Here is a 27,557-nt window from a genome sequence, read left to right as displayed (position 1 = left end):
GTAGGCGGGCGGTCCGTTTATTCGGTTTAACTACCGCGGGTAATTTCCACCAACTCAGCTACCAGTGTAAAACAATATTAAATAATGTTAATTGTTTCAACTTTTTTTTCTTAACATTTTTATTTTATCTCATGTGTCATTAGTAAAATAGGGTATTTTTTATTTTTTATTTTAAGTTTTATTTTTTAGTGTTTAATATGTAAATGTCATGTAAATTAAGAAAAAAATGTGAAATATCTAGTACTAGTGCACTACTGAAAAATATATTTCACTAACAAAACAATATTAGACAAAAATCCAAAAGAATATCAAATATACACCCAAAAAAAATTTCATTTCAATTTTGGTCCTTTGGAACTATTTTGCAAAAAACAAATTATTAAATGAGTTATATATATCATGGTTTTACTTGTTAAAAGACTCAAAACAATTTTAATTGGTGCACTTTATTAGATTGTATCGAATTGTATTAAACTAAATGTTATTATAATGTGTGACATTTTTAAGGTTTTAAAACAAACCGTATGATTTATATTTTTGTATTTGTATAGTACAATACTGTTGAGTACAATGATGTATAGTAAAGCTTAATACAATGTACCAAGTGTTAGTTTTGGTTATGTTTGGAATGACCAATTGTATAGTTGTATTTCAGATTTAAGGATATTTTGGAAAGTTAAAAAGTCAAATTTTTTACGGCGGAAAAGGAAAAAACCAAAGCTAAAATAATGGGATGATGGGAAAAAGAAGGTAAGTCAAACAGAAAATCAAACGAGGTCAAAGTAAAGTAAGATTGATTCAATCTTGGCATATATAACGTGGTTATCAAAGTAAATCCAGAATAATAAGGAAAGGTATCTAATTTGATTTCATTAAAAAGAATCCCAGAGAATTATATTAGAACACTACCCAAAAGATACCATAGTGGGCAACAGTCAACGTTCTACAAACAACAACTACAAGCACAATTGATAATTGATGTGTCTGTTTCAATATATCTTTCAATATATTTACCAAATATATATATATATATATTTCAATATATTATAGTACGTTTGGCACTATTTTTAGAACTGTCAAAACTCAAAAGCACTTTTAGATTAGTAAAAATATTTTTAATAGTGCTTGACAAAAATAAATAAAAGTGTTTTTAGTTTATAAAAATACTTTTAAAAAAATTTTTTAGAAGCACATGTTCCTCTTGAAACACTTTCAAGTGTCTTTGCATGAACAATCTAAAATTTTTATAAAAATTTATATGTACTTATTAGCATAAGTGGTTTCGATAAAAGTATTTCTAAAAAACAATATCAAAGGAACCTCTCATAATTAGCATTGTCCTTTCAATTAAAGTTCATCAATAATCTAATTTTCCTTTTAGCATTCCAAACTCTCTTTAGTTCTTACATAATATCATTTTGTCTCCAAGGCAAAACACATTGATGGTCACACACAACAAACTGGACAAAAATGTCATTGTCCTCTTTTTGGTTGTTCACTACTCTAGTTTATTCTAGTAATTAACAAGTTCGTAGGCTTGTGTTTCAAAATTTTCACATTGTTGGTTTGCTTTTTGATTGTGGATCCTCTACTGATTTTGTACAGTGTTTATTTTATGTTTATGTCTCAAAGTATGTTGTCTTAGATTTCTTTTTAATTATTTGTTCAATATAAACTAAATATAGAATTTTCAATTCAAAACGTTCAACCCTTAACTAGCTTTAAGCACAATATCAAAACATCAAAAAGAAAAATTGAGCATTGGATTGTATTCTTTGTTGTGTTTTTGGGTGATGCTCATATTCATATAGTGTAACTTAAAAAAAAAAAAAAAAAAAAAAAACTTACATGTAATAATTATAGTAATAATTATATAAATAATTCATCTAGCATATATACTAGAGAGTATTACGAGAGATAATATATATACACTTGTTACATAAGTTAATTCCCATTTAAAGGAAATTTGGCGAAAGACTAATAAAGAAGATAATGCCGAGTGCCGACCTAACGTCAACTTGATATCAATATCATATCTTGTAGGAAGCATGAGGCAATTAGGCAAACATGATGCCGGCAAGTGAAGCCAAAGAGGCAACATCTTCTTGCAAGTTGGTACACGAAATATCCATGCTGGGGAAAAGTGGAATAATAATGAATTGTTTGCTAGCTAGCCATGCATAGATGGAAATTGGAGAGCCAAATTCCAATAATGGCATATGACAGACTGCTCCTACAAAGATGGGACATATACCAAATACCCAGCAAGTCCTAGCTACTTCTTTAATTTGATAATGACATAATGTCATATATATGTACCATACGCGTAAACAAGTCGACCACTTCCCAATTCCAATTATTCTATTTTATATGTGGACAATCTCAACTGTCTAATGCAATACAATACTAAATAATAGGGATTGTGATAGATACACTTCTTGGAAATTTTACTTTCTTGTGTTTGGGTGAGACTTGTCCTTGGGACAAATGTACAAGAGTGAAAGGACGAGTCGACAAAAGGGGGCCAAGCTAGCTATTAAATGTGTTTTTCGTGTGATTATCTATGTAGGAACCATTTTTTTTTCAATAATGTTTTTGTTAGTGGCACTTTCATTCGAAATTAACATATATGTAACAACATATATTATTTAAAGTTAAATTGATTTCCTACGCATTGACTTGGTAACGCTTTCTATAAATCATCTATTAATAAGTACTTCTTCATTCAAAAGCACTAAAGTGTTTTCCTAACTCTAAAATTAGTTTTGATTATCCGATATTTCTTTTAGCATTATCAAAAGCACTTCAAAACACAACTTAAAGTTAAAATTAAAAATAAAATAAGGACAATTTGTACTAATTAATTACAAGTGGAAGACAACATATGCTAATATGTGATATCCAAAAAGAACGGCAATCATTCCTACAAGCAATTTAAACAATGACAACTAGCTAGTATGCATGAATTATTGATAAGATTGTGGGAATATCAATTAAATACATGTGTATATATTAAAGTTTTGTATTTTTTAAAGAGATAATTAGTAAGAAAATCTTTTTAATTTATAATAAAGTCATCTTCCGATTTGAAGGGTATTTCCCCTTATTTGAAGGGTGTTTCCCCTCTTAGGGTATAGAGTGGGCTTTGTAGAGGCTGCATGTTCCGCCCAAAATCTCCGAGTTAAAACCTAACATAAAGCCGTCAAAGAAGAAAAATAAAAGAACTTAATTATAAATCCTAAATTATTACCGATTTTAGTCTAAAAAAGACTCATAAAATAGACTGAACTCTAAATTTTTTTTTTTAATTTGTTATTCAAAAGGAATCTCAGAGATATTTGATGTTCTTTGTGCAAGAACTGCAAAGAATCAAGATACTTTTTAATTTGCACCTAGAAAAAGATACTTTTAGAACAACATATTTTATTTATAGTTCTGTACAGATGAGCAAATTATAAATAACTTCTGCATGTGACAGTAAAAGTCCTCCTTTTATTTTCTTTATATATTTTTTTTGTTCTTTTTTCTTGGGTACGGTACTTAATCCTCCACTGCTGACCCTCTGTAGTCTGTTTATGTTGGTATTAGTCCTCCACTGCTGACATTTCTTAGTGAAGTTGGTCTCTGTACCAATAATCAAGAGACTGTGTCCTTATAGTTGAAGTTCCATTATAACTAATTAAACTATGTTCTTTTTATGTGACATTTTTTTGTCGATGAAATGTGACAAGCTAGGCGTTTTTAATCTATTTGGTTACAGAGACTTAAAACAAATTATACGAGCAATAAATCACCTCATTGCCAAATGGTCGTTAATTAGTTAAGCAATAATGCAATAGTGCAATACAACACACAACAGTACAACACAATAATAGTCAAAAAATAGTACCCCTTTTAAGAGTAATAAATAATATCATGAGGAAAGAGTAACAACTCTATTAATAGTAAAAAGAAAAACTATATCAATTAAAAAAATTGACTTAATCCTTTATTTTCTTATTTTATAATTTCTCACTTTCAAATAGACTTAAGATTATGGTTGTTGAGTAGTTCAATTTAAAAAGTGATAGAATTACTTATAAGTTATAATGCATTCAAATTACATCCCTTTTTTCAAAATAAAACAAATAATACTTAAGATTAATAATATTAAAAAATTCAAATTACTAATAGTCTCTGTATTAAAAATTCATTAAAAAATAGATATATTATCATTTAAAAAAATAAAAAGAGACTCCACGTGTTCTGCTGGGGTTGATCACAGCTAACCAGCAAGTGGTAAACAGACAACATCCAAACGGACCTAAAATGGGAAAAGTGGTTGCTGCCGCTGGTACTACTACTACATGTCTACAACAGTATGGCCTGACTATTTCACAGAGGATAAATCTGAACCATCCACGTGGCAAACCCAGGGGAATTCTGAGACGTACGATCCCTATCCAGTGCCAGGCTGTACTCAAACCCTGCCATATCAGAGTAGCATATACACGTGGGCCACATGAACCGGGTGGGTGGTGGAATGGAAAAGCCAGACCGTCACCACAGCGACTCGTGTCGTGGCCGGACTGGGCGGCTCCGTGGCTCGGCGCTTATCAGCTCACTCGGTTAAAGAGCCTCCAGCCGTCGGATGGAAGACGGGGAAAGAGTCCCCGAGAACGAAGTGGGCCCCAGCTTGTTTTAGGTGAAAAGGAAGTGGTTCCCACGAGGCGAGAACCGCGGCACATGGTGGACGTGTGTACTGTCCGACGTGGCGTGATCCGGTATTGGAGTTGGGAACGAACGAATCAGAGCCGTCGATGAAGGATCTCTCATGATACTGGTGCATCTAGGAGGAATACTGTGAAACTCTTTTATTATATGCACCGTCGCACGTGTGGGTCCCGCGTGTGGGGCAGGAGACATTAGACAGTGGCAGGGGGTGATGGAGGTGCATGTGACCCGCCGTAAGGACAGCTCAGATGCCTGGTAACGAAGCTTGGTGTTTAGCGCAACGGCCTTTCCCTTAAAGTCTTAAATCCCGTGGGAACTGTTTTTGTCACGCGTGTGTGAGGACCGTCTTATCTCACCCTAGTTTAGTTTGATTGGACAACGCTGTGATACATCCGACAACGAACGAAAATAAAAGGAAAAATCCACACGTAAGAAATGAATTGTCACACACGTGCAAACTATTGATTTCTTTCTCTTTTTCTTTTTGGTTTTGGTTTTGGAGTTTTTAGTAGTCCAAATTTATTTTCTCCTTTTCTACTTTTGCTGATTTGATTCTTTTTAAAAGGGATAATGAGGACCGACTTGCCAATTTGTTCATTTTAGTCTAAGCTTAATATTCAATTTTTACAAATTGCTTTAATTCTTCATCTTGTCACTTACCATATTTTGCCAGCCTATCTAATTTGCTTGTTAAAATTTACATTTCTTCTTCGACTATGCAATGAAACCCAACTTTTCAAAAATCATTATAACCACATATAATTTTTAGCTTGGGTCGCAATTAACTTATCCTCAAGTTATTGTTTAGGGTCCATTTTGGTATTTAGAAATAAGCTTATTCATACCATTACTTCCTGTAAGATATACTTTTTTTTCACTTTACCTTCTGAAATTTAAATCTTTTTAGTTTGTCACCTGAATTTCAAACAGTTGTTGCAAAAGATCATATGTCGTCAACTCTGTCAATTTTTCCGTTAAAAAAGCTGATGTGGCACCTATATGGCATATGTAGGACCTTTTACTAGTTATGTAACATCCATGTAAACACTAAAAATTATAAAAAATTGACATGGATCTTATTATTTTTTAGTTAAAAAAAATTTTTTTTTTTTTGTCCACATGGATCTTACATAACTAAAAAAAAGTCTCACTCATGCCATATAGGTGTCATGTCAGCTATTAATGGAAAAATTGACAAAGTTGACGGCATAGGGTCTTTTGCAACAACTGTGTGAAGTTCAAGTGGCAATTTGAGAAGATTTAAGTTTCAGGGGGCAAAATGAGAAAAAATGTATCTTATAAAGGGCAATGATGTGAATAAGCCTTAGAAATATTTGATTGTTGATGTATTGCGTATTTGTGCAACCAAAATCAAAACTCAATCAACAAATGTATCGTAATTTTCGGAAAGTTTAACATTTAAGTTACATGATCTAAGTCTTATAAGATATTTGTGTAATTAACTCGATTAAAATTGTTGAAACTCACTATCTTATTGCATCTTTATTGTTTGGTATAAATAGTAATCAATGATGAACTTATGTAATAAGTGAAGTGTAAACAGTTTCCTCGCCTAATTTGGGTTGGACATGGCCATTTGAGCCCAACATCCTTGATGGGCCTCCTGATTTTAAGAGCCCATATCCCAGGCTGGTCCTTTTCTTACATACATTTCACATCCTAGCAGACACTTGAGTATGAATCCGAAAACATGCTTGAAACAGAGGATCTGAGAAAGCGTCCGGGTCGGTCCAAATCAATCGGTCGTTGTATAGTGTCCTGTATCTTCGTCTTCCTCACTCAACTCGTCCTCTCTTTGGTCCCTCGCTTCTTCTCCGCCTTCTCCTTCCTCACCCAACTCGTTCTCTCAGCTCTTCTGCTTCTGCTGCTTCTGGGTTTTGGGGGATGCTGCAGAAGAAAGCTTCTCAAACTACGCGCTTCCGCGCCAGCTTTCGTTTTCTTCAACATTCTCTTCATTTGGGGCTTTTACGTCTCCGTTATCAGACAAGGTCAGCTTAATTAACTTCACCATGGATGCTATAATGCTACACATGAATGTTTATTTTGGTTGTTGAGCAAATTTGAACAATGATCGATGTGACTGCTGCAGCTGTGCCACAACTGAACGACACCGTTTTCAACTGTGAGGTTGTGTTCCTCGTCATTGGTCTCTATAGGTTGTTGTTGTTGTTGGTAGTTTTAAGCTCCACTTTGCTAATTTGCTCACCAACCCAATCTAAATTGACAGCTACTAACAGTGACAGGCGTGTTGTTAATGGCAGTATTCTTACAAGTGACCCTGGCTGGGTAGCGCATGGGTCTGCTCCTTCAGACCAACCTCTTGAGAGTTCAGTTTCTCAAGTTGATAACCATGATCAGGTTCAAAATTTTTAACTTGGGTTCCATTTCTTTTGACTGAAAGTAAATTTTGAGGAAACGCTTTTTCTCTTTTTGCAAAACTATTTTCTGTAGAAACAAACGGGAACTTTAGCTAATCAATTGTATTCAGTGTATAGTGTAATGCTGTTAGTTAATGGCATTCTTACTCGTGTAGGACTTTGAGGTTTTGACAAGTGGTTTATGCCATGAATCAACTCAAGTAATAATTTCCATTCTCTCCATTTCTTCGGTGTACATGTTATGTTGGCATACTATCAAACTTGAACTATTGATAAGTTGATTTTTGTTTGGATGTGCGATAAAGATTGGCAGTTGATAATATAATATGTCAAATTGTATAATGATATAACATTTTCCGTTAAAGAATACAACAGCTCTGTTATCATAGATATTGTAACCCAGATGCTGGTCATGTTCTTGTCTTTCTCAGGGTTCTGGTTTGGGTTCAAGGGTAAGATATTGCAGGAGCTGCAAGGCATACATAAAGGCTCTTGACCACCATTGTCCTGCTTTTGGGAACTGTATAGGTAATAACAATTCTGTGTCTAATAGTATTCTCCATGTAAGTTATATTTGAAGTTCAAGCTAGCCAGTCAAAAGAATCATATCATATGTAATTTCCTTTCTAAGTTGGCCTGCAACTGATTTTCATGTTGGTTGTGTACTCTATAGTAGTTAATGATTGATAGTCATTTGATACCATTGCTGTGCAGGCCATAAGAATCATCTCCTATTCCTAGTTCTTCTTTTTGGATTCATCAGTACCGAAGCTTCTTATCTAGTGTGCTCATCACTCTGTAAGCTAACATTCTTGCCGTGGGCATGTGACAGATTCTGGTTCCAAGTTATAGACAATCTTTTGTTTTCTTGTTCAGTGTCTTTTGAAAATTAGTTTGGTTATTCTTTTATTCATTTTGGAATTCCTGTACTATTTTCACAGTTGCTTTCAGATCTGGGATTTTAGATAGACCTAGTTCAGAGGTAGGTCATTGCACCCTGCAACTTACCCAACTTTATCAAATTAACAGTGTGGCTTTTTTGTGACACTTCAATATCAAGTTACTCAGAACATAAGTTATCTATGCCTCTGCAACTTACACAACTCTTTTAAATCTATTGTGTAGCACACTCTTTCTGAAAATTTAGCTGTTAGCACAATTCTGTTCACCATTCTCCAACTGGCATGGCAGGTTTGCATCACTAATGCTTTCTTATGAGTTCTGCTCCTTTCTGAGTGATCTTTAGGAAGCTTCATAAGCATAATAGCGTCCATTGGTGTATGCACAGGCGGTGTTTGTGATATGGCATATATATTGTGTATGCTTCAACATCAGAACTGATGAGTGGGTAAGTTCCTCAATGGTAAACAGATAATACAAGAAAAGAGAATTGAGTTGAAATATAGACTCTTTTAACATGTTCCTTTTTGTTTTTGTTTTTTGTTTTTCAAGATAAACTGGAAGATGTATCCAGAGTTCCAACATGCTGTTCACCCTCAGCCAGGTAAATGCATGTTGCAGCACCAATTCTGGATCCACACACACACACACACACACACACACATATATATATATATATATGTATGTATTTTACAATCTATATGCTCAATATGATATCTGAATTTCTTCCCATCCAGGGCAAAGCTTCACGAGTATTAGGTTCAAGAATCCATATGATAAAGGCATTCTACAGAATGTGAAGGAGTTTCTAGTATCAAGACCATAAAAGTCTCAATGCCTATTAATAGTCCAGATTCCAGTGGCCTTGCATAGTTGTCTGCATTCCACCAAAGAAAAAGAGCATTCTCCACTTGCTTCTTGTATATTCCAGTATTTGGAGCAACAGGACAAGCCTTTGGAAGGTATAGATTGGGAGAAATACTTCTTCTAGCTCATGTAAATTTACAACTTATACATGTGTATCTTTTGTGATTTGTTAACAATATGATGAAATGTAATAGCTTGACAAGCCCTTGGGATTAGCCCAAGTTGTGATGGTGAGCAGGGTAATGGGTTAGGATTAGGATAAGTTGAGCGTACGATTCCCTCTAATATAATAATAAACAATGCAATAGCTTGACAATCGTTAATCCTTAATGATCTATCAGCACGGTGAATTATGAAACTGTGAACTATGATTCCCTTCAATGAGAGTAAAATATATAGGCTGAAGGTGGGGAAATGGAGAAGAAGCTGGACCTCAATACCTTCTTTACACAGTCCCAAAGCTCTTCACCTTGCGTGTACCCATGTAACTCTTATGGAGGATTTGGGCTATGTAATAGTATTACAGTATTACTAAAGGAGGATCTGGGCCTATCCCTAATAGTCCTAAAACGTTCGAGTCTAAGACTTGCCAAAATCGCTTCACTTCTATCAACAGAAAAGACTAGTCACTTGTACATTGAATTCGGCCAACTATGCCAGGCCGTAGCTTTCTTTCCCCCTCATTATAGTCGTTAGAATTAAATTTAAAATGATCATCTGGGTTTTGTTTAGAGCCCACCGTCAATTTCTTCTAGAACAAAATGTTAATAAATTTGCTAGCCAACAATTTAGACGATTTCACTTGTTTGATAACCTAAGCAAAGTCCCTGTTCAATTCTTGACCAGACATGTAATGGGGTCCATGCCGGAATTGGATTGATTTCTAGTTTTCTATATTATATTTTCCATTCTAAGCATACAACTTGGTTGTCTCAGGACTATGAGCAAAATTAAAAAATGCAACCAATTTGGATACCAATAAAATTTTAATGGTTGGTATATTCTGGACCAATGAATCTTTAACATGGATTCCATTCATGGAATCTAATTCCAAAATGTCATTATATGGCCTGGGTTGATGTTAGCGTACAAGTTACAACCAAATCAGCTTTCCCATTTGCAAATCATCTTTGACCCACACAGTCCACACTCTTAATTGTTCCATTCTCTAACAAAGAAATCAACAAAATAAATATTGTTCTTAGGATTCTTGGGACTTGTAAGTGGAAAAGGATTCTCTGTTTATTTTAGTATTTTTCAATTTCTGATATCAGTCGTGTATTACAAACTCAATGGTTTTTTCGCTGAACATGCAATATTAAGACAAGTAGAACAACCAAAATACCAAATGCAAATAAGTTAAAATCTTTTTGGTGTTTTGTCCTTGTAGGGAAAACCATTCCTTGAAGAAACCATCTTGATAGATCTGTTGACAATGATACTTGGTATCTTAACTATATTCTTAAAATGTCAGTTGCTGAGATTTGATTCACGTCGATCTCTTGGCAATCCTTAGTTTATAGCCTAGCTACATTGTCCATTAGAAATATAAGGATTCTCTCATTTGTTTGGGTTAATAATAATATACACAACTCTTGGGTTTGCAAAATTGTCGAGCCGACCGGGTCAGGTACCAGTAGTACGTCACAATGAGTTTAGTGTACGTAAACGACTTAAGTTGAAAATTATTATTATTATTATTTTTTAAATAGAAATGATCTAGATTTTGATCGCCCACATGTGTATGAGCAATTTCTAGTCGTCGATAGATGTACAATTCAGCGTAAAACTTACATATCAATATTTGTCAATCATCCATGCATGCGTAAACTACTGAAATCCACAAAATCCAAGCCGCTAAAACAAAAACTTTATGATTTGGATGGCATGCATACCCAAACATGCTGAATTGGGATGAGCATGCAAAAAGCTTTGCTAATTTTGGGAACATTCCTTTACAATAATGTAACCATTGTACCAACTAGTGGGGGGATTGGATCGGCTGGTGAGGAAAGAAAGAGGAAGATAGCTATAGCCTTCAAGTTCGATTGAAACATGTGAAAAAGAAAAGTCCTCTCAAATCATATTTTGTGGCTAATTAAATATCTTTTACTCCAAGTTGGCCACCAATAAATATTATGTACACGTACCATTTACAATATAATATCATATGTATAAGATAATTGCATGCAACCGCTGTCTTCAATTATCTTTGTAAGTCACTATCAAACTCATCAAATTAAGGGACTTCCAATGTGATGACTAATAATATCATAGATGGTGGATCTTTCTATATTTTCTAGGATCTTTTTTTCTATATTTGTATTATATTTTTTATATTGACTTATTTGTAATTAATCTTATATTTTATATATCTGGAGGGTGATGAGGCATGTTATAAAGATCTTTCTTTCAAATTCGACATATATATATATTTATGTTATCTTCAGATAAATTCATACATATCATTTCATCCGAGTGGATGATATATATCATGATAGAAAAGGCAAGAGTACTATTTTTTGATTGGCAGGATTCTGCCACTTCAATAATATTAAAGAGAGAGAAAGAGAAAGAGAAAGAGAAAGAGAGAGATGTCCACAAGGCATAATTTGATCCTTAACTCTAATGATGGCTTTTGCTACAATATCAATTATGAAGGCTGCTGTTGTTGTTTATTGTTATTGAAGAATTGAACCTTGCCCTTTGTCGAAAGGCATGGGGTAAAAATGAAGAAAAGAATGAGTTAGTTAGCACTTAGCAGAATAAAACTGGGACATTAATCAAATAAATAAAGAGGGAATTGAATTGCTTTCAACCATTGGTTATGGGGGAATTTGCTTTGGTTGTGGGTATATTTATTGTGGGAGAATAAGCAAAATCTCCAACGAAAGCCACAAGGATAAGATGCATACTTGTGTGTTTTTTTTCTTGATCGAGAAGCATCCATTCTCAAAATAATAGTAAACCCTAATTAGAAGAATTGCTCAAATTTGAATATAGAACACTGTGACATCATTTGGTAAATAGAATTTAGTGACTAATGATCATAACAACTTAAATGATTAAATTTTAAACTCTAAAACAATATCCTTTTGAAAATTACTACAATATCAACACAGATAAATAAATGACACTATTTTCAAGAAAATGACCTGTACCTTCCAAAATGTGAGCAACAATATTTGCCTTATGAAAAACATGTCTGAAATCTACCTACTCTACGTTGGACATTAAGAAAAGAAAAAAAATCACGATAATTTTTTAGCCATTTTTATTAAATTAAGAATAGGGAACCCAATTTAAAATAAAGTGATGTAAAGAAATAGATAGTCAGCCCATGCTACTCAATGAGCTAGCTAGCTCAAATATATCTTTCTATCTTCTTCGCCTATAGGACTATTTTGCTTGACCACTGGTCCACTCATGATAGGATTCCAAGATAGAACCTTATTATAAGGGCTTATTTGGTAGTGCTTTGAGAAAATTTAAAAGCGCTTTTAAATAGTCAAAAATATTTTTGTTTATGTTTGGTGAAAAATATAAGAAGCACTTTTGAGTTTTAAAAGTCGTTGGAAGCGCTTTCGGGTGAAGCACCTACCAGCACTTAATAGGTGCTTCCTTAGGAAGCACTTCCAAGTATATTAATAAGAAGCACTTAAATTCTTTTTTAAAAAATCTATGAATTTCTAACAAAAGCGTTTTTGGTGAAAGCGCTACTAAGCAAAATCACTTTCTACAGAAACACTTCTAAACAAGCCCTAAGTCTATAAATAATAGTGGTTATATGACATTCTCATTTTATCTAATTTCTCCTATTTCTGTTAATCTTCAAATTTGATGTCAACAGGGTGATAATTCTACACATGGTTTGATTTATGTTTTTTCTATTTGCAATTTAACATTATAAACTAATAATTAGTTGGTCTTTAATTTAAAATTTTAATTCATAAATATCGATCGATTAATATAATTAATTAAATAAAGATTATATCAAAATGTCTGAGTTGAGACCTTGACTGATGAGACTGCTTGCCTGAAGACTAAAGGTGAAATTGGTTCGGTAACCGAAAAGATTGGCCAGGACCGATTACCGAACCAACAGAGGAGGAATGCCACTGAACGGAACTGACGACTGTCGGTTACCGACATTTTCAGGTTTAGTTGGATTTGGTTGGCAGTATTGGCAGTGTTGTTTGGATTTTTGGTGTGTCGAGGGGGGTGATATACAAACCATTTCCAACCTGGATTGTGACAATGCGGTTCGGTTCACCAACCGAAACCAAAAAAGACACAAACAACACCAAACTGATCGGTTCATATAGGCTTGGTAGGCGGTTTTTTTCGATATTTTGGTAAATTTCCCAACCCTAATGAAGACCATTTACTAGATAAGCCTTAACATGTGACATTGCTGGTAAACTGTGTCCTTATGGGTTCCACTGCATATTTATTAATAACACTACAAAAAATATGAGTAAAGCCCACTAATAATTGGCGACTATAAAAGGGGTGACAATTAGCAATAGGAACTAAAGTGTCTCTATTTTAACAAAAATGAGTGGCAATTGGGCAATATGCACTAAAGTTTCAAATTACCACCCCTTTTGTAGCCGTCAATTATTAGTGGGCTTTGATGATATTTTTTGTAGTGTAATGCCTAATCGTCCTGAATACATATTATTATTTATTACATAATTAGCTCAATAAAATAGAAGTACCGACATATTGCCTCCTAAAGCAAGAGTGCAAGACTATACTTGTACGGTTCATCAGACATCTAAGATTCTGATCCATCAAGCCACGCATCAACATCAAGAAGAAAATGAAAGCACAGCAGAAAGAGAAGATCAGAGGAACCCCCCTTAAAGATGTTGCTTCAAATGCAATTTGACAAAAATGCGTTGCTTCATTGCAAATGGCTATACAAATTTCAAAATATCAGTGTGGCCCCCTGCACTATAAGGATATTATAAATATAAACGGAGTTATGTTTTATTATCAGATAGTTCAATAACATAAACATTTTATATTGTCAAATTTAAATTTAAATTACATATTCAATTTAATAAATAATCTAGATTCACAATTTTCGTATATAGTAAAATTAAGAAAATTGTTTACATGAATTAATAATATACATATTAGATCGAGAATATAATTGAGCATTGTTGAGGAAATAATATTATTGGCACCGACAAGATTTGGGAAAGAACAACAAAGTATGAATCCCAGTTTAAAAAATTCAATTAATTAACAAAAGAATAAAAAAAGAAGAAGTTGCCTTTGCTTGGTGTGAAGTGAGAACTGGGAAGAGTAGTCAATCAAACTCAAAGAATTCATGCCCTACTGCTTGAAAAAATGAATAATAGTTCGCATTGAAAAACTACTTCATGTTTCTTTCTTTAATTTTTTACCCCGAAAGAGTTTATTGATCATATTCTCAAGAAAAGCCTAGTAAGGTGCATTTGACATTGTTCAATTTTGATACGGTGACAGAGGCTTTTGCAGCGGAGCATTTAAACAAATTTAATGCGATCCCTACTTTTATATATAGATCTATCAACTTTGATGAAGAGATGATAACTAACTTTGTTGCTAGACAATTAGAATGATTTGAATAAGGGTTATGTATAATCGTTATACTGTAATACAATGTAATTATTTTATATTTTATAATATAGATGAATATTATTAATATTATACATGTTGTATATTAAATAATATTTCTTTCTCAGTAAAATACCCACTCTTATATGAAAGAAATGCATTCCTTGGTGTCTTGTACACATTGTCCTAAAAACCACATGAACACCAATATGAACAGAAAATCTGTACACAAACATGTGTTTGGTAACTGTATAATTAATAAATAAAAAAACAGGAAATTTCTTTTTATTTGTTTTTCTACTATAGAAAACACAACAAGCTCTACATTGAGGTTCAAGTTTCAAGTAAACAATATTTTTAAATCATAGGTTATAATGCTAATGACCATGTGTTAAGTGGAGTGTATATATTTCAGAAACAAATTAATGCTTTTAAGTTTTACCATTATAAACTGTGAAAGAGAGATTTTTTTGGTACAAACAAAAAGAAGAAAGAAAAACCCATCATAAATAGTGGTTGAGTGTTTTCTTTGCTTTGGATTGGACATCATAAGTAATGAGGATTCCTCGACAAAAGCAGCTACCAAATGCTTGTTGGAGGAGAACCCGATTTGCACCCCCAAAAAGATTGATATGCTGATAATTTTCTAAGGATAAGTAAGCTTAATAAGCATACTTAAGCATCTTTCATATAATTCATACAAATAAAAATGAATCCCAAAACAACCTTTTGTATTTCTTTAAAATAAACCAATTTAATATAGATCTCATTATTAAAGTCTTACTTTTTGGCCATGTAATTTTGCATAGACAACTAGAAAATGGGCTTGATCCCAACAAAGGTAATGAAGACCTTATTTTATTTTTTATACTTGTCTTCACAAATGAATCTATGCCATGCCATTGCATGGATTGTAGTGAAGCATAAGATTTATTTTAATATCATATTAATTTAATGGGATTTTGGAAATCTGAATACCCACATCTCTAGATGTGGACCATGTGGTTTTCGAAAATCCATAAAATGTAACGAAAATGTTAAGAATGTAAGGAATGATTGACATTATCACTTATTATTACAATAAAATGAGAAACCTACCACTTCATGTTCCTTTCCAAGTATATTTACCATATACAATAAATGAAGTCTCATATCAATTATCAACAGCTAATTCTGCTCAACAAATGTATAAATTCTATCTTCATTCTTCTAAGAACTTCACACACTCTTTTGAACGTGTGCAAATAATATCACCAAAATAATATTTTTATTTTCTTTTTTCAAAAAATAACAAAAAATACAAGTGGGGAGTGACAATAGCATTCTTCATCAATAGATATTTGTACAATGAAAACGACGCAGTCTTTGCATTGATAGACTGTCTTTGTCCTGGTACCCAAAATAAACATGATCAGTCAAAGACGGTAAAGCAATTTTCATATTAAACAAAATTAAAATAAACTACTCGGTTAATTTTTATTTAACAATCTATTATTTCCAATCCAACGGTTAAAGGCAGCTAGAGTCAAACACTGCAACGGGTGAGATTGATTTGAGAGAGCCGGTTTGAATAATCGAAGCCAAGTGTAATTTGAGTTCAAGACTGGTTGGCCCATTCTACTGCTTAGGAATCTATCTGCCCCAGAAATATCCGACTGCTGCCCGAAGTCAGTCCCAGTGACTGCCCTAACACTGACACGGTCAGCTCCCATTCTCGTTCCGGGCAGCTCCAGAGTCCAATGGTCTCTTTATTTCTCTAGACTTGGAAATTCATAAATGTGAAACCTTTTTATTCGGAGAGCGATGGAGGTCACCACCTTCACCAGAAGGTGGTTCAATTCAGAGGTGGAGCGCTTGCCATTTTTCTGGTGGTGAAGTGCGCCCACTGAGTCAGAGAGAGAGAGAGAGAGAGAGAGAGAGATGGGTCAGGGGTTGAGTTGCAGAGCGAGTGATGAACATGGGCTGTTCAGTGCTGTGCAGTTTGGGGAGCTGGACACTGTGGAAGCTTTGCTAGAGAGAGACCCAACTCTCTTGCGTCACACCACTGTCTACGATCGTCACTCTGCTCTTCATATTGCTGCTGCTAATGGCCAGATCGAGGTGGGTTATTTGCCTTCACTTTGTTGTTTCATGGGATTTCAATCATTTTTTTCAAGATTTTTTGGATAGTAAATGGATTTTTCTGGGTTTTTGATTCTTGGTGGGAAATCAGTGTTTTTTATTTGGTAGAATCTTTACGCGGTTTGAAATTTGAATGTTTGATTTATGAGTTTCTTTTTTTCATTTTCTGTCTGATTGGCAGATTCTTTCTATGCTCTTAGAGCGAGCTGTAAATCCAGATGCGTTGAATCGTCAAAAGCAGGTAACTTTTGGCTCTGAATGTGGAATTCTGTTGCTTGGGGAATGTTTGATCTTTGTGGTTTAATTTTGCTTCTTCTAATTGTCTTGTGTTTTGTTGATTGTAAATGGTTCAGACTCCGCTTATGTTGGCTGCAATGCATGGCAAGATCTCGTGCGTGCGAAAGCTTCTTGAAGTAGGAGCAAATGTATGTAAAAATCCCAACTTTTGGTTCTTTTAGATTTGCAAATTTTCGTTTCCAAATATGAAGTATGAAATTAATGTGGGATATTTATCAGGTATTAATGTTTGATTCCCTTAATGGAAGAACCTGCTTGCATTATGCTGCTTACTATGGCCATTCTGATTGCCTCCAAGCCATTATTTCTGCTGCTCATTCAAGTCCTGTTGCTGTTTCTTGGTTGGTTTCCCTTACTCTCCCAAGTGATTGGTCCTCTCTTTGATTGATCTGGCCATTTGTTAATTGATTTATTTGTATGAATATCAGGGGATTTGCACGATTTGTGAATATTAGAGATGGTAGGGGAGCAACACCGTTGCACCTGGCAGCCCGTCGAAGTAGGCCTGAGTGTGTACATATTCTGTTAGACAACGGAGCTCTTGTTTGTGCTTCAACTGGCGGATATGGGTAAAAATTCTTTTGAAGTTCTTAATCCTGATTAGTCTAGGATGTTGATTTCGTTTTGTAGATTGACAAATTTCTGTTTACAGCTGCCCAGGGAGCACTCCACTTCATTTGGCGGCTAGAGGGGGATCTCTAGATTGCATACGTGGATTGTTGGCATGGGGAGCAGATCGTCTTCAAAGAGATACATCCGGGTATAATTTTTTTTATTTTTTATTTATAATATATTTGAAGATCAAATTCCATAGCATACATGGATCCCTATTGTGTGAGCTATCCTTAGATAGTCTCATGCAATGATCATTTTATTTCATCTTTCCATCGACTGTGATCTCTAAACTGTATCTTTCTTGATGGAAATTGCAAAAAATGAATATGACGACCAAGTGTTTAACATTAAGGCCTGATATAGGTGTCCAAGAAAATTAAATTGCTTGAATTTTTTTCCTAATGAATACCACCTGAAAATCTGTCTTCGTATATGTGATTATTGCATGAAACAACTGCCCACAATGTGAATATTAAATTTTGATATTGGCGATGTTATAAGAAAACATTTGAATTGATGATATATCACCAGTTGTGGCAGTGCTTCTCACTATTATAGAAATCCACCCATTTCTAATTATGCATGTTTTAAATTTCTGATGATGCCAGTAGAGCCATTCAATTTTCATGTCAATAATTGGGGTGCCTTATAACTCTATTTTTCATTGTTTAAGTATACATTTGCTGTATATTTGTTCTATTTGTTCAAACAAAACCTGAACTGTGACCGTATCCCTTGGCTTGATTTCAAACACATAATTTAAACTATATGTTATGTGCTTGTGTATATGCAGAAGAATACCATATATTGTTGCTTTGAAACACAAACATGGAGCTTGTGCAGCCATGCTAAATCCTTCATCAGCTGAACCTCTCGTGTGGCCTTCACCGTTGAAGTTTATTAGTGAGCTTAATCAGGAGGCAAAAGCTCTGTTAGAACAGGCCTTAATGGATGCAAACAGGGAGAGGGAGAAGGACATCTTGAAAGGAACTGCTTACTCTCTTCCATCTCCATCACATTCTGAAGTAGGGATGGATGACAATCTGTCTGAGGTACTTTCCCACTTTTGGAAAATGTGGTTTTTTTTAATTACCTATAAAAAAGGTTTCCCAACTCAAACAGAGTTACTCAAGGACTTGGTAGAATAATTCAGACAGAAAATTTTAAAATGAAATTGATTTACCTTGCTCTTTAAATTCAAAAATTTATGTTTCTGATCCCCAAAAGCCAAACTGACCAACAATGTTCAAAGTCATGGGCCTTATTTTCCATACCTGGGACCTGGGCCATGAGTCTCAAACTCTCAGTAATAGTTTTTTGAAGCCTAACAATAGACACTTGTACTTTTGTCTTTGCATGGTATGCTTGGCTTCCTATCCTAATAGCATCTTTAACTAGTTACCACTCTTCGTGAGTTAATTTTTGTTATGGTTTTTATGACTTATAAGTTCAGAAAGTTCTATTTATTCAACAGTCGTGTGAACCCTATAGCATATTGTTTAATGCATGGTGCCAAAATATTCATCTGGACATTTGTTTATTGCAGGCAAGCGATTCCGATCTGTGCTGCATATGCTTTGAGCAGGTGTGTACAATTGAAGTCCAGAATTGTGGCCACCAAATGTGTGCACAATGCACTCTAGCCCTCTGCTGCCATAACAAGCCAAACCCAACCACATTATGCCTAACCCCACCAGTTTGCCCATTCTGTCGAAGTACCATTGCCCATCTGGTAGTTGCAAAGATCAAAAGTTATGATGATGCTGATCATGATATTGGTGATAACAATTCCTCCAAGCTAAGAAAGGCAAGGAAGTCCCGAAACTTCAGTGAGGGCAGCAGTAGCTTCAAGAGCTTATCGGCAATGGGTCCTTTTGGAAAGATGGGCGGCCGTGGCTCAGGAAGGATTGTTGCTGAGAATGAATGGGTTGACAAGCCTTGATGCTTGGTGGCATTTGGCAATCAATAAGTTTCCATATGTGATCAAGGGTTTTCTTTCATGCAATTGTGAAAGAGAGAAGTTCTCTGAAGCTGCTGCCGGTGCTCGACCCTTTGGGTATGTACAGATAAAATCCATCTGTTATGTAGATTTGGAAAATAAGCAAAGAAGTGAGTTGCAGGCCTGGGTTGGGTTAGATGTGTTGGTCATGTAATATTTGTTTACTTGAGATTCAAGGATCCTATTAGTTGGTGATTTGAGAGTGTTAGATATCTGAATTGGGAAGGGAAAAAAAAAAGAAAAAAAAAGGAAGAAATTCTTTTTCTTGTTTAAAGTATGAAAGTAAAATTCAACATTCTTGAATGGCTGCTGCTCTTCCTGGACAAACAGACAGTCACAAAACCCTTAGAAAGAGTCGAGGATATGTGTTGTGCTTTTGACCCCCGACCGAGTCCTTCTCTTTCTGTGTGAGATGTAATATTAATTTATTTTTTGCTGGAGATATTTTTATTTTTCTGTAGTTTGTGTATAGAAATGGGATTCCCGATTTGTTTTGGTCAATAATAGAGATGGGATTTTTTTTGGTCAATCATAGAAATGGGATTATGTGGGACAAAGAAAAACACATGACTGAAAAAGTCCTTGGGGAATGGATCATGTGATATGGTGTATTTATTGGTTGTTTGATCCCAAAATAAAATTATCAAGTTGGACAACTCGGCTGGATCACCCAAAAGGGCAGTTGGGGTGGGTCACAATGTACATTATCTGACAAGATGTTGACTTGAAGGATAAAAGCTCGGCCTGTGAGTGTGTAAAAAGCCAAGAAATGGGCAGGCCCACTTAACTGTGTGGGGCTGGATTTCAGTCGGCCCTTGATATAATGATCTTGATTCTTGGACACATACCAAGTACTAAACGGGTATGGTCCGTTTGGATGGTCTTTTCTCCATTTATGTCAGTGCATGATGTTGTCTGGTGATGCATGAGAATGGACGGTATAAAGGTCTCGTCTCAGTCGTCTGACGTAGACACACTATTGACTGGTTTCCTGGGTTCCACCATGAGGACCAAGGACACATCAATTGTACCGTTTATATTCCAACACAACTGAGTTTATCTACTGATATTTTTTCTATTAATACGTCTTAAATCTTAATATACACTAGATAGATATTAAAATGGGTAAGGTTGAAGAGTACTTACAAGTTTCTTTTTCCCTCGAGATATTTTGGAGCCATTTTCGAGTTCCCCTAAAATGTAACAAATATGCTCTGTGTATGTAATATGTACTATGGAAGAGATCCCATTTGGTGGTAAACTGAGAAAAGTTGAATAGTGTACACAATTTTTTTACCCTTAGATATTCTCGGGCCATCTAGTCAATAGGTAGGACAGAGTACCTAGGTCCTAGGATACCAGGGCAGTTTGGCCCCAGCCGATGTGGATCTTTGTCACCATCCTTTTGGAACAAAAATTCAACATGCACTTCATTGGAGGAGTGCAAAGGACAATGACATACTAATGTTGTTATTTGCATTCCTCTTGGGGTGAGCAAAATACTTTCTGGGGAGTGTGAATAGTGCACCCCAAATTGAAAATGAACATCTGCATTTGTATCATACATATCACAGGAGATTAATCAAACTAAATGCTAGCTACTAGTATGAAAAATAGCTTAATCTGCTCCATAGAGGTGAGACAGATACAGGTTGCCTTTCCCTCAGTTCTAACAAAAACACAATGGAACTGACCTTTTTATTTCTTCCAATAACATGAAATTTCGATTGAGACACAAAATAAATATTTGCTTAGTCAGTGGGAGAGCTGTCCACACATCCATGAAAATAGCACTGGTTTTCTCCTGTCAACATCTGAACCAAGCCATGGACTAGATTGAGGAGGAGGAGCAACTTGACCATTAACAAAGAGTGAGTTGGGTTCAGCAACAGGCTGATCAGCCATGGCAAGCTCATCATCTGGTCCATAAATAGGGGGGTTTTGGTTTGGGTTTCTTCCATATTCATTGGCTGCTCTTCTCTCCACTGCAAGGAAGTGACCAAGGGATGCAGGATGATTAGTCACATTTTCACCATCTGTACTGTCCCTGGAGCAAAAAGAGAAAAAACACATTCTGAACTTGGTGGTGTTGTTGCTCTTCCTGTCCTTACATGCCTGATTACTTTTTCTTCCCCTAAGTGATCTTCTTGATAGCTCTAGAATGCTATTGATTCCTATAAGGCTCCCAAGTGTGATGCTCCTATCATGGAAAAAAGACCCTGTGGACTGCAACCAACCAAAGACATTTTGGGTTAAGATTAGTCACAGAACATGTACAAAAGCACTTAACACTGTCCAAAATTACAGAATTTAACATGTAAACAGATTAGCACCTTCCTTCACCAATTTGTTATCCTTTCAAGAGGTATACAGTTTTGGTCAATTACCCCAACAGAAACACATAATGTTACTTAATACATGCTTCAAGTTCATTCTTTATTTCTTTATAATATTCTATTTCTAATTATAATTATGCAGAGCTTACCTGCTTATTATACATGCATGATACATGTGGCCTATGTAATCGAATTCAAAGGATGCATATTTACTGCATCGTGTTTTCTGTTGGTTTATTCAGTTGTTCTACTTTGTTGTTTGGGTTGGGGCACCCCTTTGGGTCTCTGCCTTCGGGGTTCTATGAAGTTTTATTTTGACCAAAAAAAAAAAAAATTTACTGCATCACATTATTTAAGAGAAATTTTCAATTAAAATGACATCAATACATTTAGAATGGATGCCTAAGGATGATAAGCTTTACAGCTGAACAGATAGACCATTTGGGGCATTGTTTAGGACCAGTGTTCGTATACAGTATACAGTAACACACTGTATATATGTACTAGCTTTTCTCTGCTTTATAGATAACTACCATTCAATAGTCTTGCCCACTATATGATCTATAAAACCATAATGTAGTATTGTAGCTTCATTCACAGTGATGTTACTAGTACTGTGGGTCAATTGGTACAATCCTATAGTAAATTGATGCAGAGTAGTGGCATCATAGGTACAGTACAGGGTGGAGTCTTGTCCAGAATAGTACCGGTGTAAACAATTATGAAGGGTGTGTGTGTGTGTGTGTGCACCAACTCAGCATTGTACAACATGGATAAGGGATTTATTCTTATCTAGTATGAGTAGAGAAAAGATGGGTATTAATTAGTGTTTTGTTGATTCCTAAAGGACAAAGGCTATCCATCAAGTAATTAGAAGGGTAACACCGTAACAATAACAACAAAAAGATTAAAGAACATTCTGAGTTATATATTTTTCAATCCCAAAATCACCTAGCATTTCTTTTCTTCTTCCTCTTTTCCATCTGCATGCCTAAAAAAAAATTAAAAAACAGTTTTCATTCAAGCATATCTGCGCATGAAGAAAACAAGCTGAAAGAAACAAAACAGAAGGTACTACCCCACACACACACACACACTCACAGACTAATGTATGCATGTATGTATGACCTGTTTGACTACTAAATTCCAACAGAACCATCAAAGACAAGACTAGCATGAGAAAGCGTACAGAAACCAATTTTTCACCTTAATGCCTGTAATTTATACTAACCTCTGTGTCTAGATCTGATGAAGAATCTGTAGAGGAAGTTGGAGAACTAGTGAGTAACGTGTTGAATGACATTGATCCAGAAAATTCATTGTTCCGAGCCAGCCCAACTCTCACATGCATTGGCTGCAAACCCAGAGGCCAGCCTTCCTCCTACAATATCAGTCAGGGAAATCATGCATAAGGCCTCCAACACATAAAGACAAATTGAACAAGGGGCAAAGGCACTTTTAATTAAGAAAGAAGAACAATGTGATAGGAAAAGCTAGACCCACAAACCAGAGAAATTATAGGAAAAAAACAGACCCATCATGGAAATTCAGCAAGAAAAACAAATGCAAGGTTGAACCCAGATAGGAAAATCCAAAGAGAATGAGAGAGCAGACAAGGCAGTACCTGCTGAGCCATATCTGGCAAGGCCCAACTACTCGTACTGCTGTTATTGATTGTAGTGAATGAGGTCACTTCAGGTAAATGAAGGAACTGTCATTTCCTTAAATTGGCATTGTAGCTATGCACACAGGGACCTGCATAGATGATTCAGGTGAACCAGGTGTGGTAAGTTAGTAACTAGCTGTGGTAACTATATAGAGGTCCTTGTGTATGTACAGGAGATTAAGTTCATCACTTGGTGAGAGAGAGAGAGAGAGAGAGTAGTAGTAAGTTAGTAACAAAAGGATTTGACCAAAAAAAAAAAAGTAGTAACAAAAGGACCAGAGTCAAAAGGAGTGAGAGATGATGATTAAGAGATGTAATCATTTGTTAAGCACTGTTTCTCTCTGCTTTTCTTGGGTTTTGTTGATTGTTGACTAGAAAGAAAAAACAGAATCATTTTGTACCAAGAGAAAACAAAAGCATAAATCCAACAAGGGTTCAGGAGCTGTTCTATAAAATGATAAAGGCATTTTGGTGGAATTTGTGCGGTTAGATCCGAAACCGAACCCAATTTCAACTTGTATGGACTAGTTGGAATGAGCACATGTTGAGTCTAAAATTAACAAGTTACCTACCCAAACCAATCAATTTCAAATTGATCTTGATTTTTGATCCAAACAAAAAAAATCTTGATTTATGTCTAAATATAATTTGAACTCGTCTGAATTTTCAACCCGAAATTAATCTCAAGAATACCTGAAAAGTGGAATATTTGACAATCAATACAATGATCAAAATTGAGTACCAAAAAAAAGATGGTTTTAATTTTTAAACCACCAAAAATAGAATGTCCTCATTTTTCATAAACGAGATCATCAAACTTACCCTATATATAAATGTGGTCAGCAATGTAGATTTAATAAATGTAGTTCTTTAATTTTACTAAGATTGTGGACACGTATCCAATAAAGCATATTGATTTGAAAAAGAGAGACACTTTTGCTTTTTTGGATCATTGGATGGCAATAATAACACTGCAATTGAGTGTGCCTTTTCTTCGGCCCACAAGCCCTTCTTGTCGTGGGGCCAAGCCCAATACTTTTACCAACTGGGCCCACACAATATATGACCTAGACTTATAGGATGCAAGTGACCTGCTGCCTTCTCCATATCTTCTTTTCTGGGGTAAAATCTGAAACATTCACCATATCTTCAACTTCAAGTATTCAATTTCATGGTCCAGCTGTTCACAGAAAAAGTACTTGATACTTTTTCATGACTTTTTGACCAAATTTGAGTAAAATATTACTAGACCATCTATTTCTAGTCCTATAACCATTTTAAGACTTGGTGACAGGTCCTAAGGTGAGTCAAGTGAGGCAATTACTTCGAATCCTTAAAAACTGTTTATATACTGTGTTAAATTCTAAATTTTATAATGATTTTTGTGAGTATGTATTGAAAAAGAAAAAAAATGATGTAAATGTACATTGACCGGCCTGCTTAACTCTTTCACATATGAGCTTTCTCAAGTATAATTTCATTAGATTTTTCTTGTAAAGTGTGTGATAGACAGGGCTTTATACATAAAATGCTCAAGATATTGAAATGCCCAGAGACCTTATTGAACTTGCGCCACCCAAACCGAGCCCAATTTTTGTTTGTACTGGTTGCTTAAGTTGACCTCAAGGCCGAAAAAAGAAAAAAGAAAAAAAGTTGACCTCAAATAATAACGACTGGTGAGTGGTCACGGCTTGGCAGAATGGGCTGCCCTTAAGTTGGGCTTAATTGACCTGACTTCCCCACCAATTTGATGGCCTTAATTGATGAGAAATGAGCCCAAGTTATGGCTTCATGTTGCAAATCGTTTTTAGTAGCCCAAAAAATTCTCTCGTAAACTATTCAAAGCAAAGGAAGAGTGTCTCGTGGTTAGTTACCCATTTAAGCATTACTTGGCCCATTCCAATTTTCAATGGTTGAGATCTTCAGCGGTATTTGGGCCACCTCAACTCAAGAGCCCATTAGAAAACATGTTCAAATCTAGTAGATATTGCTTGTTAGTCTTAACTGCATAATTAATGATACGCAGATGACCGAGTTCCAAGTCCTGTTTATAATGATCAATATCTGATAAGGCATCTACAACAAAATTAGCTTCTCAAAATAAACAGATTAACATATATGCGAAATGAAAAAACCAATGTTTTGATTAATGATTTTGGTGTCGATCGAGACATATCTTTAGACAACCACCAACACTATTCAATTCGAATCTTCTTAATTAATTCCATGTCCCACTCCAAGTTTAAATATTTTCTTCAAATTATAAATTCCTTGCTATCAATAATTTTTTTGTTCCTCAATCATTGTATTATACAATATTGTCACTGCATTTGTCTTTTGTTTTATTTTTGGGGTAAAGATATCGATATATCAGAGCATTTATTAATGGCCTTGCCTTTAAACAACACTGCATCTGCATGCATTTATCAGCACGTACCGTACGGTTATGGCTGTATGCAAGAGTGTCAGACCGGGGCCAGTGAACGTTACTGTATTAAAGCAGTCGGCGCATGACATTTTAACATGTAGCTACATGCAGAGCTCTGAAAATTCTGATCGAATACGTACTGCGCGCATATATATAGATATGCCTAGCTTATTGCTACAAAAGCCACAACACACATATATACACATTTAGATGTGAATATCATCAGATACTTTCAGGGAAAGCTAGGAATATATTCCAACTAATTTCAACAAGGGTATATAACATGTACGTACATGCATTGCTGTCACTCAAAGATTTGTCTTCATCTATTTTTTCTTTTAATCATATATTTCATCAAATATCTAATTTTCCTCATTATTTTTAAAGAACAATCCGAAAAAAAAAAAAGGACAAAACATCTAATGATATATGTTTACAATTTTTGCTTTCAAACCTCCACATTCCACAATGTAAGTCAAAATGATAATTATTTTTTAAAAAAATTGAGCTGATGTGAAGGTTATTAATGAAGCATATATATCGGTAACTCGTCGTAATTAGTGTTTATTAGAATGCTTAAACGATAATTTGAAATGATTGTCATGAAGCCAAAACGGCCGACAAGCTTATAATAAATAACATGTCTTGGCACCTTCCTGCAGGGTTGGCATTATCTTCTAAATCCACTAGCTAAGTCGACCGCATTGCTTCTTTGCTTAATATATATGAAAGCTGAGTCATGTTCTCTCCTACTAGCTAGCTAGCTGGTGGCATCAAAATTAATTGTTTTTATTTTGATTATATTGGATGAAATTGAACTCTAAATTTATCTTAATTCTAACACATTATCTTACCCAGTCTATGATAGAATTAGAGTATCCAACCCAAAACCAATTGGCCATGGGTGGAGAGGCCCAAGACTTATAAGCACATATGTTAAGCTCTAGTTTTCCGATGTGGGACATTGCTCCACATTACTCTCAACAGTCTAAACACTTAGAACTAGCTTCAAAGCCTTTCATCAGAATTGATTGTTTGACTAAGAAGATAATATCAATTGGAGACCAGATCATGTGATCCCCCTGATACAACTTATAATATTGTACAAAATTTCCATCCTTTTCAGAAGAATTAAGGATGACAAGCCTGAAATTTATGTACTATAAAGTTTGATTACTTTATCAGATACTGCAGTTAGTAATTTGAAATTAATTTTTATAAATGAACCCGGCCTTCGACTTTGAAATCAAATATTTGCAAATCCCAAAAACCAACAGAATAAAGAAAACAAAAAATATATATTGCAAGGTAGCTGAAACAAAAATTCCTTGTCAGTATAAAAGAAGAAAACAAAAGCGTACACAAACGCAACCTACCTACCTTTCAACCCATTATCCATTAGGGATTTGGATGAAGAAATAGTTAGATGGAATTGATAGTTGGACACAATATATGCTGCACACATTTTGAATCTTTGATTGCATGCTAGGTAGCTAGCCAGGTACAATAATTTATTGAATAAGTTATGCAAGTAAAAAAGACATGCATTTAGGGTGTGATAAAGTGAAGGTGGGGGGGCCAAACACCTCTCTCATGAGCTCCTAGA

At 34.9% G+C, this 27,557-nt stretch overlaps 3 protein-coding genes across 5 annotated transcripts; 2 read left to right on the top strand and 1 right to left on the bottom strand.

The window, feature by feature from the left end:
• Positions 1-6,423: 6,423 nt before the first annotated feature.
• Positions 6,424-9,192, top strand: LOC147296577 (uncharacterized). 3 transcript variants are annotated; one of them, XM_086229014.1, is made up of 11 exons: positions 6,424-6,722; positions 6,824-6,890; positions 6,996-7,092; positions 7,268-7,312; positions 7,544-7,640; positions 7,827-7,910; positions 8,054-8,094; positions 8,238-8,303; positions 8,401-8,460; positions 8,565-8,616; positions 8,750-9,192. In XM_086229014.1, exons 1-11 carry the CDS (start codon positions 6,425-6,427, stop codon positions 8,836-8,838), a joined length of 996 nt encoding a protein of 331 aa, XP_086085140.1. In that variant the 5' UTR covers position 6,424; the 3' UTR covers positions 8,839-9,192. The 3 variants fall into 3 exon arrangements, with proteins under 3 accessions (XP_086085140.1, XP_086085141.1, XP_086085142.1); XM_086229015.1 differs by lacking the exon at positions 7,268-7,312; XM_086229016.1 differs by lacking the exons at positions 6,996-7,092; positions 7,268-7,312 and having other exon boundaries at positions 6,824-6,861.
• A 7,013-nt stretch (positions 9,193-16,205) lies between these two features.
• LOC147296576 (putative E3 ubiquitin-protein ligase XBAT31) lies at positions 16,206-20,330 on the top strand. The gene is made up of 8 exons (XM_086229480.1): positions 16,206-16,589; positions 16,792-16,851; positions 16,964-17,035; positions 17,127-17,248; positions 17,336-17,476; positions 17,560-17,667; positions 18,316-18,574; positions 19,069-20,330. Exons 1-8 carry the CDS (start codon positions 16,410-16,412, stop codon positions 19,462-19,464), a joined length of 1,338 nt encoding a protein of 445 aa, XP_086085606.1. The 5' UTR covers positions 16,206-16,409; the 3' UTR covers positions 19,465-20,330.
• Positions 20,331-21,099: 769 nt separating this feature from the next.
• On the bottom strand, positions 21,100-23,663 carry LOC147296575 (uncharacterized). The gene is made up of 3 exons (XM_086229430.1): positions 23,482-23,663; positions 23,089-23,238; positions 21,100-21,747 (listed from the first exon to the last, which is right to left on the bottom strand). The coding sequence occupies exons 1-3, from the start codon at positions 23,491-23,493 to the stop codon at positions 21,277-21,279; spliced, it is 633 nt and encodes a 210-aa protein (XP_086085556.1). The 5' UTR covers positions 23,494-23,663; the 3' UTR covers positions 21,100-21,276.
• Between the last annotated feature and the right edge of the window lie 3,894 nt (positions 23,664-27,557).

The sequence above is a fragment of the Dryas octopetala genome, chromosome 1 (genome assembly GCF_963921425.1).
Source record: "Dryas octopetala chromosome 1, drDryOcto1.1, whole genome shotgun sequence".
NCBI lineage: Eukaryota > Viridiplantae > Streptophyta > Magnoliopsida > Rosales > Rosaceae > Dryas > Dryas octopetala.
Note: the sequence above shows the minus strand (reverse complement) of the source record. Positions and strands in the feature narration are given on the sequence as shown.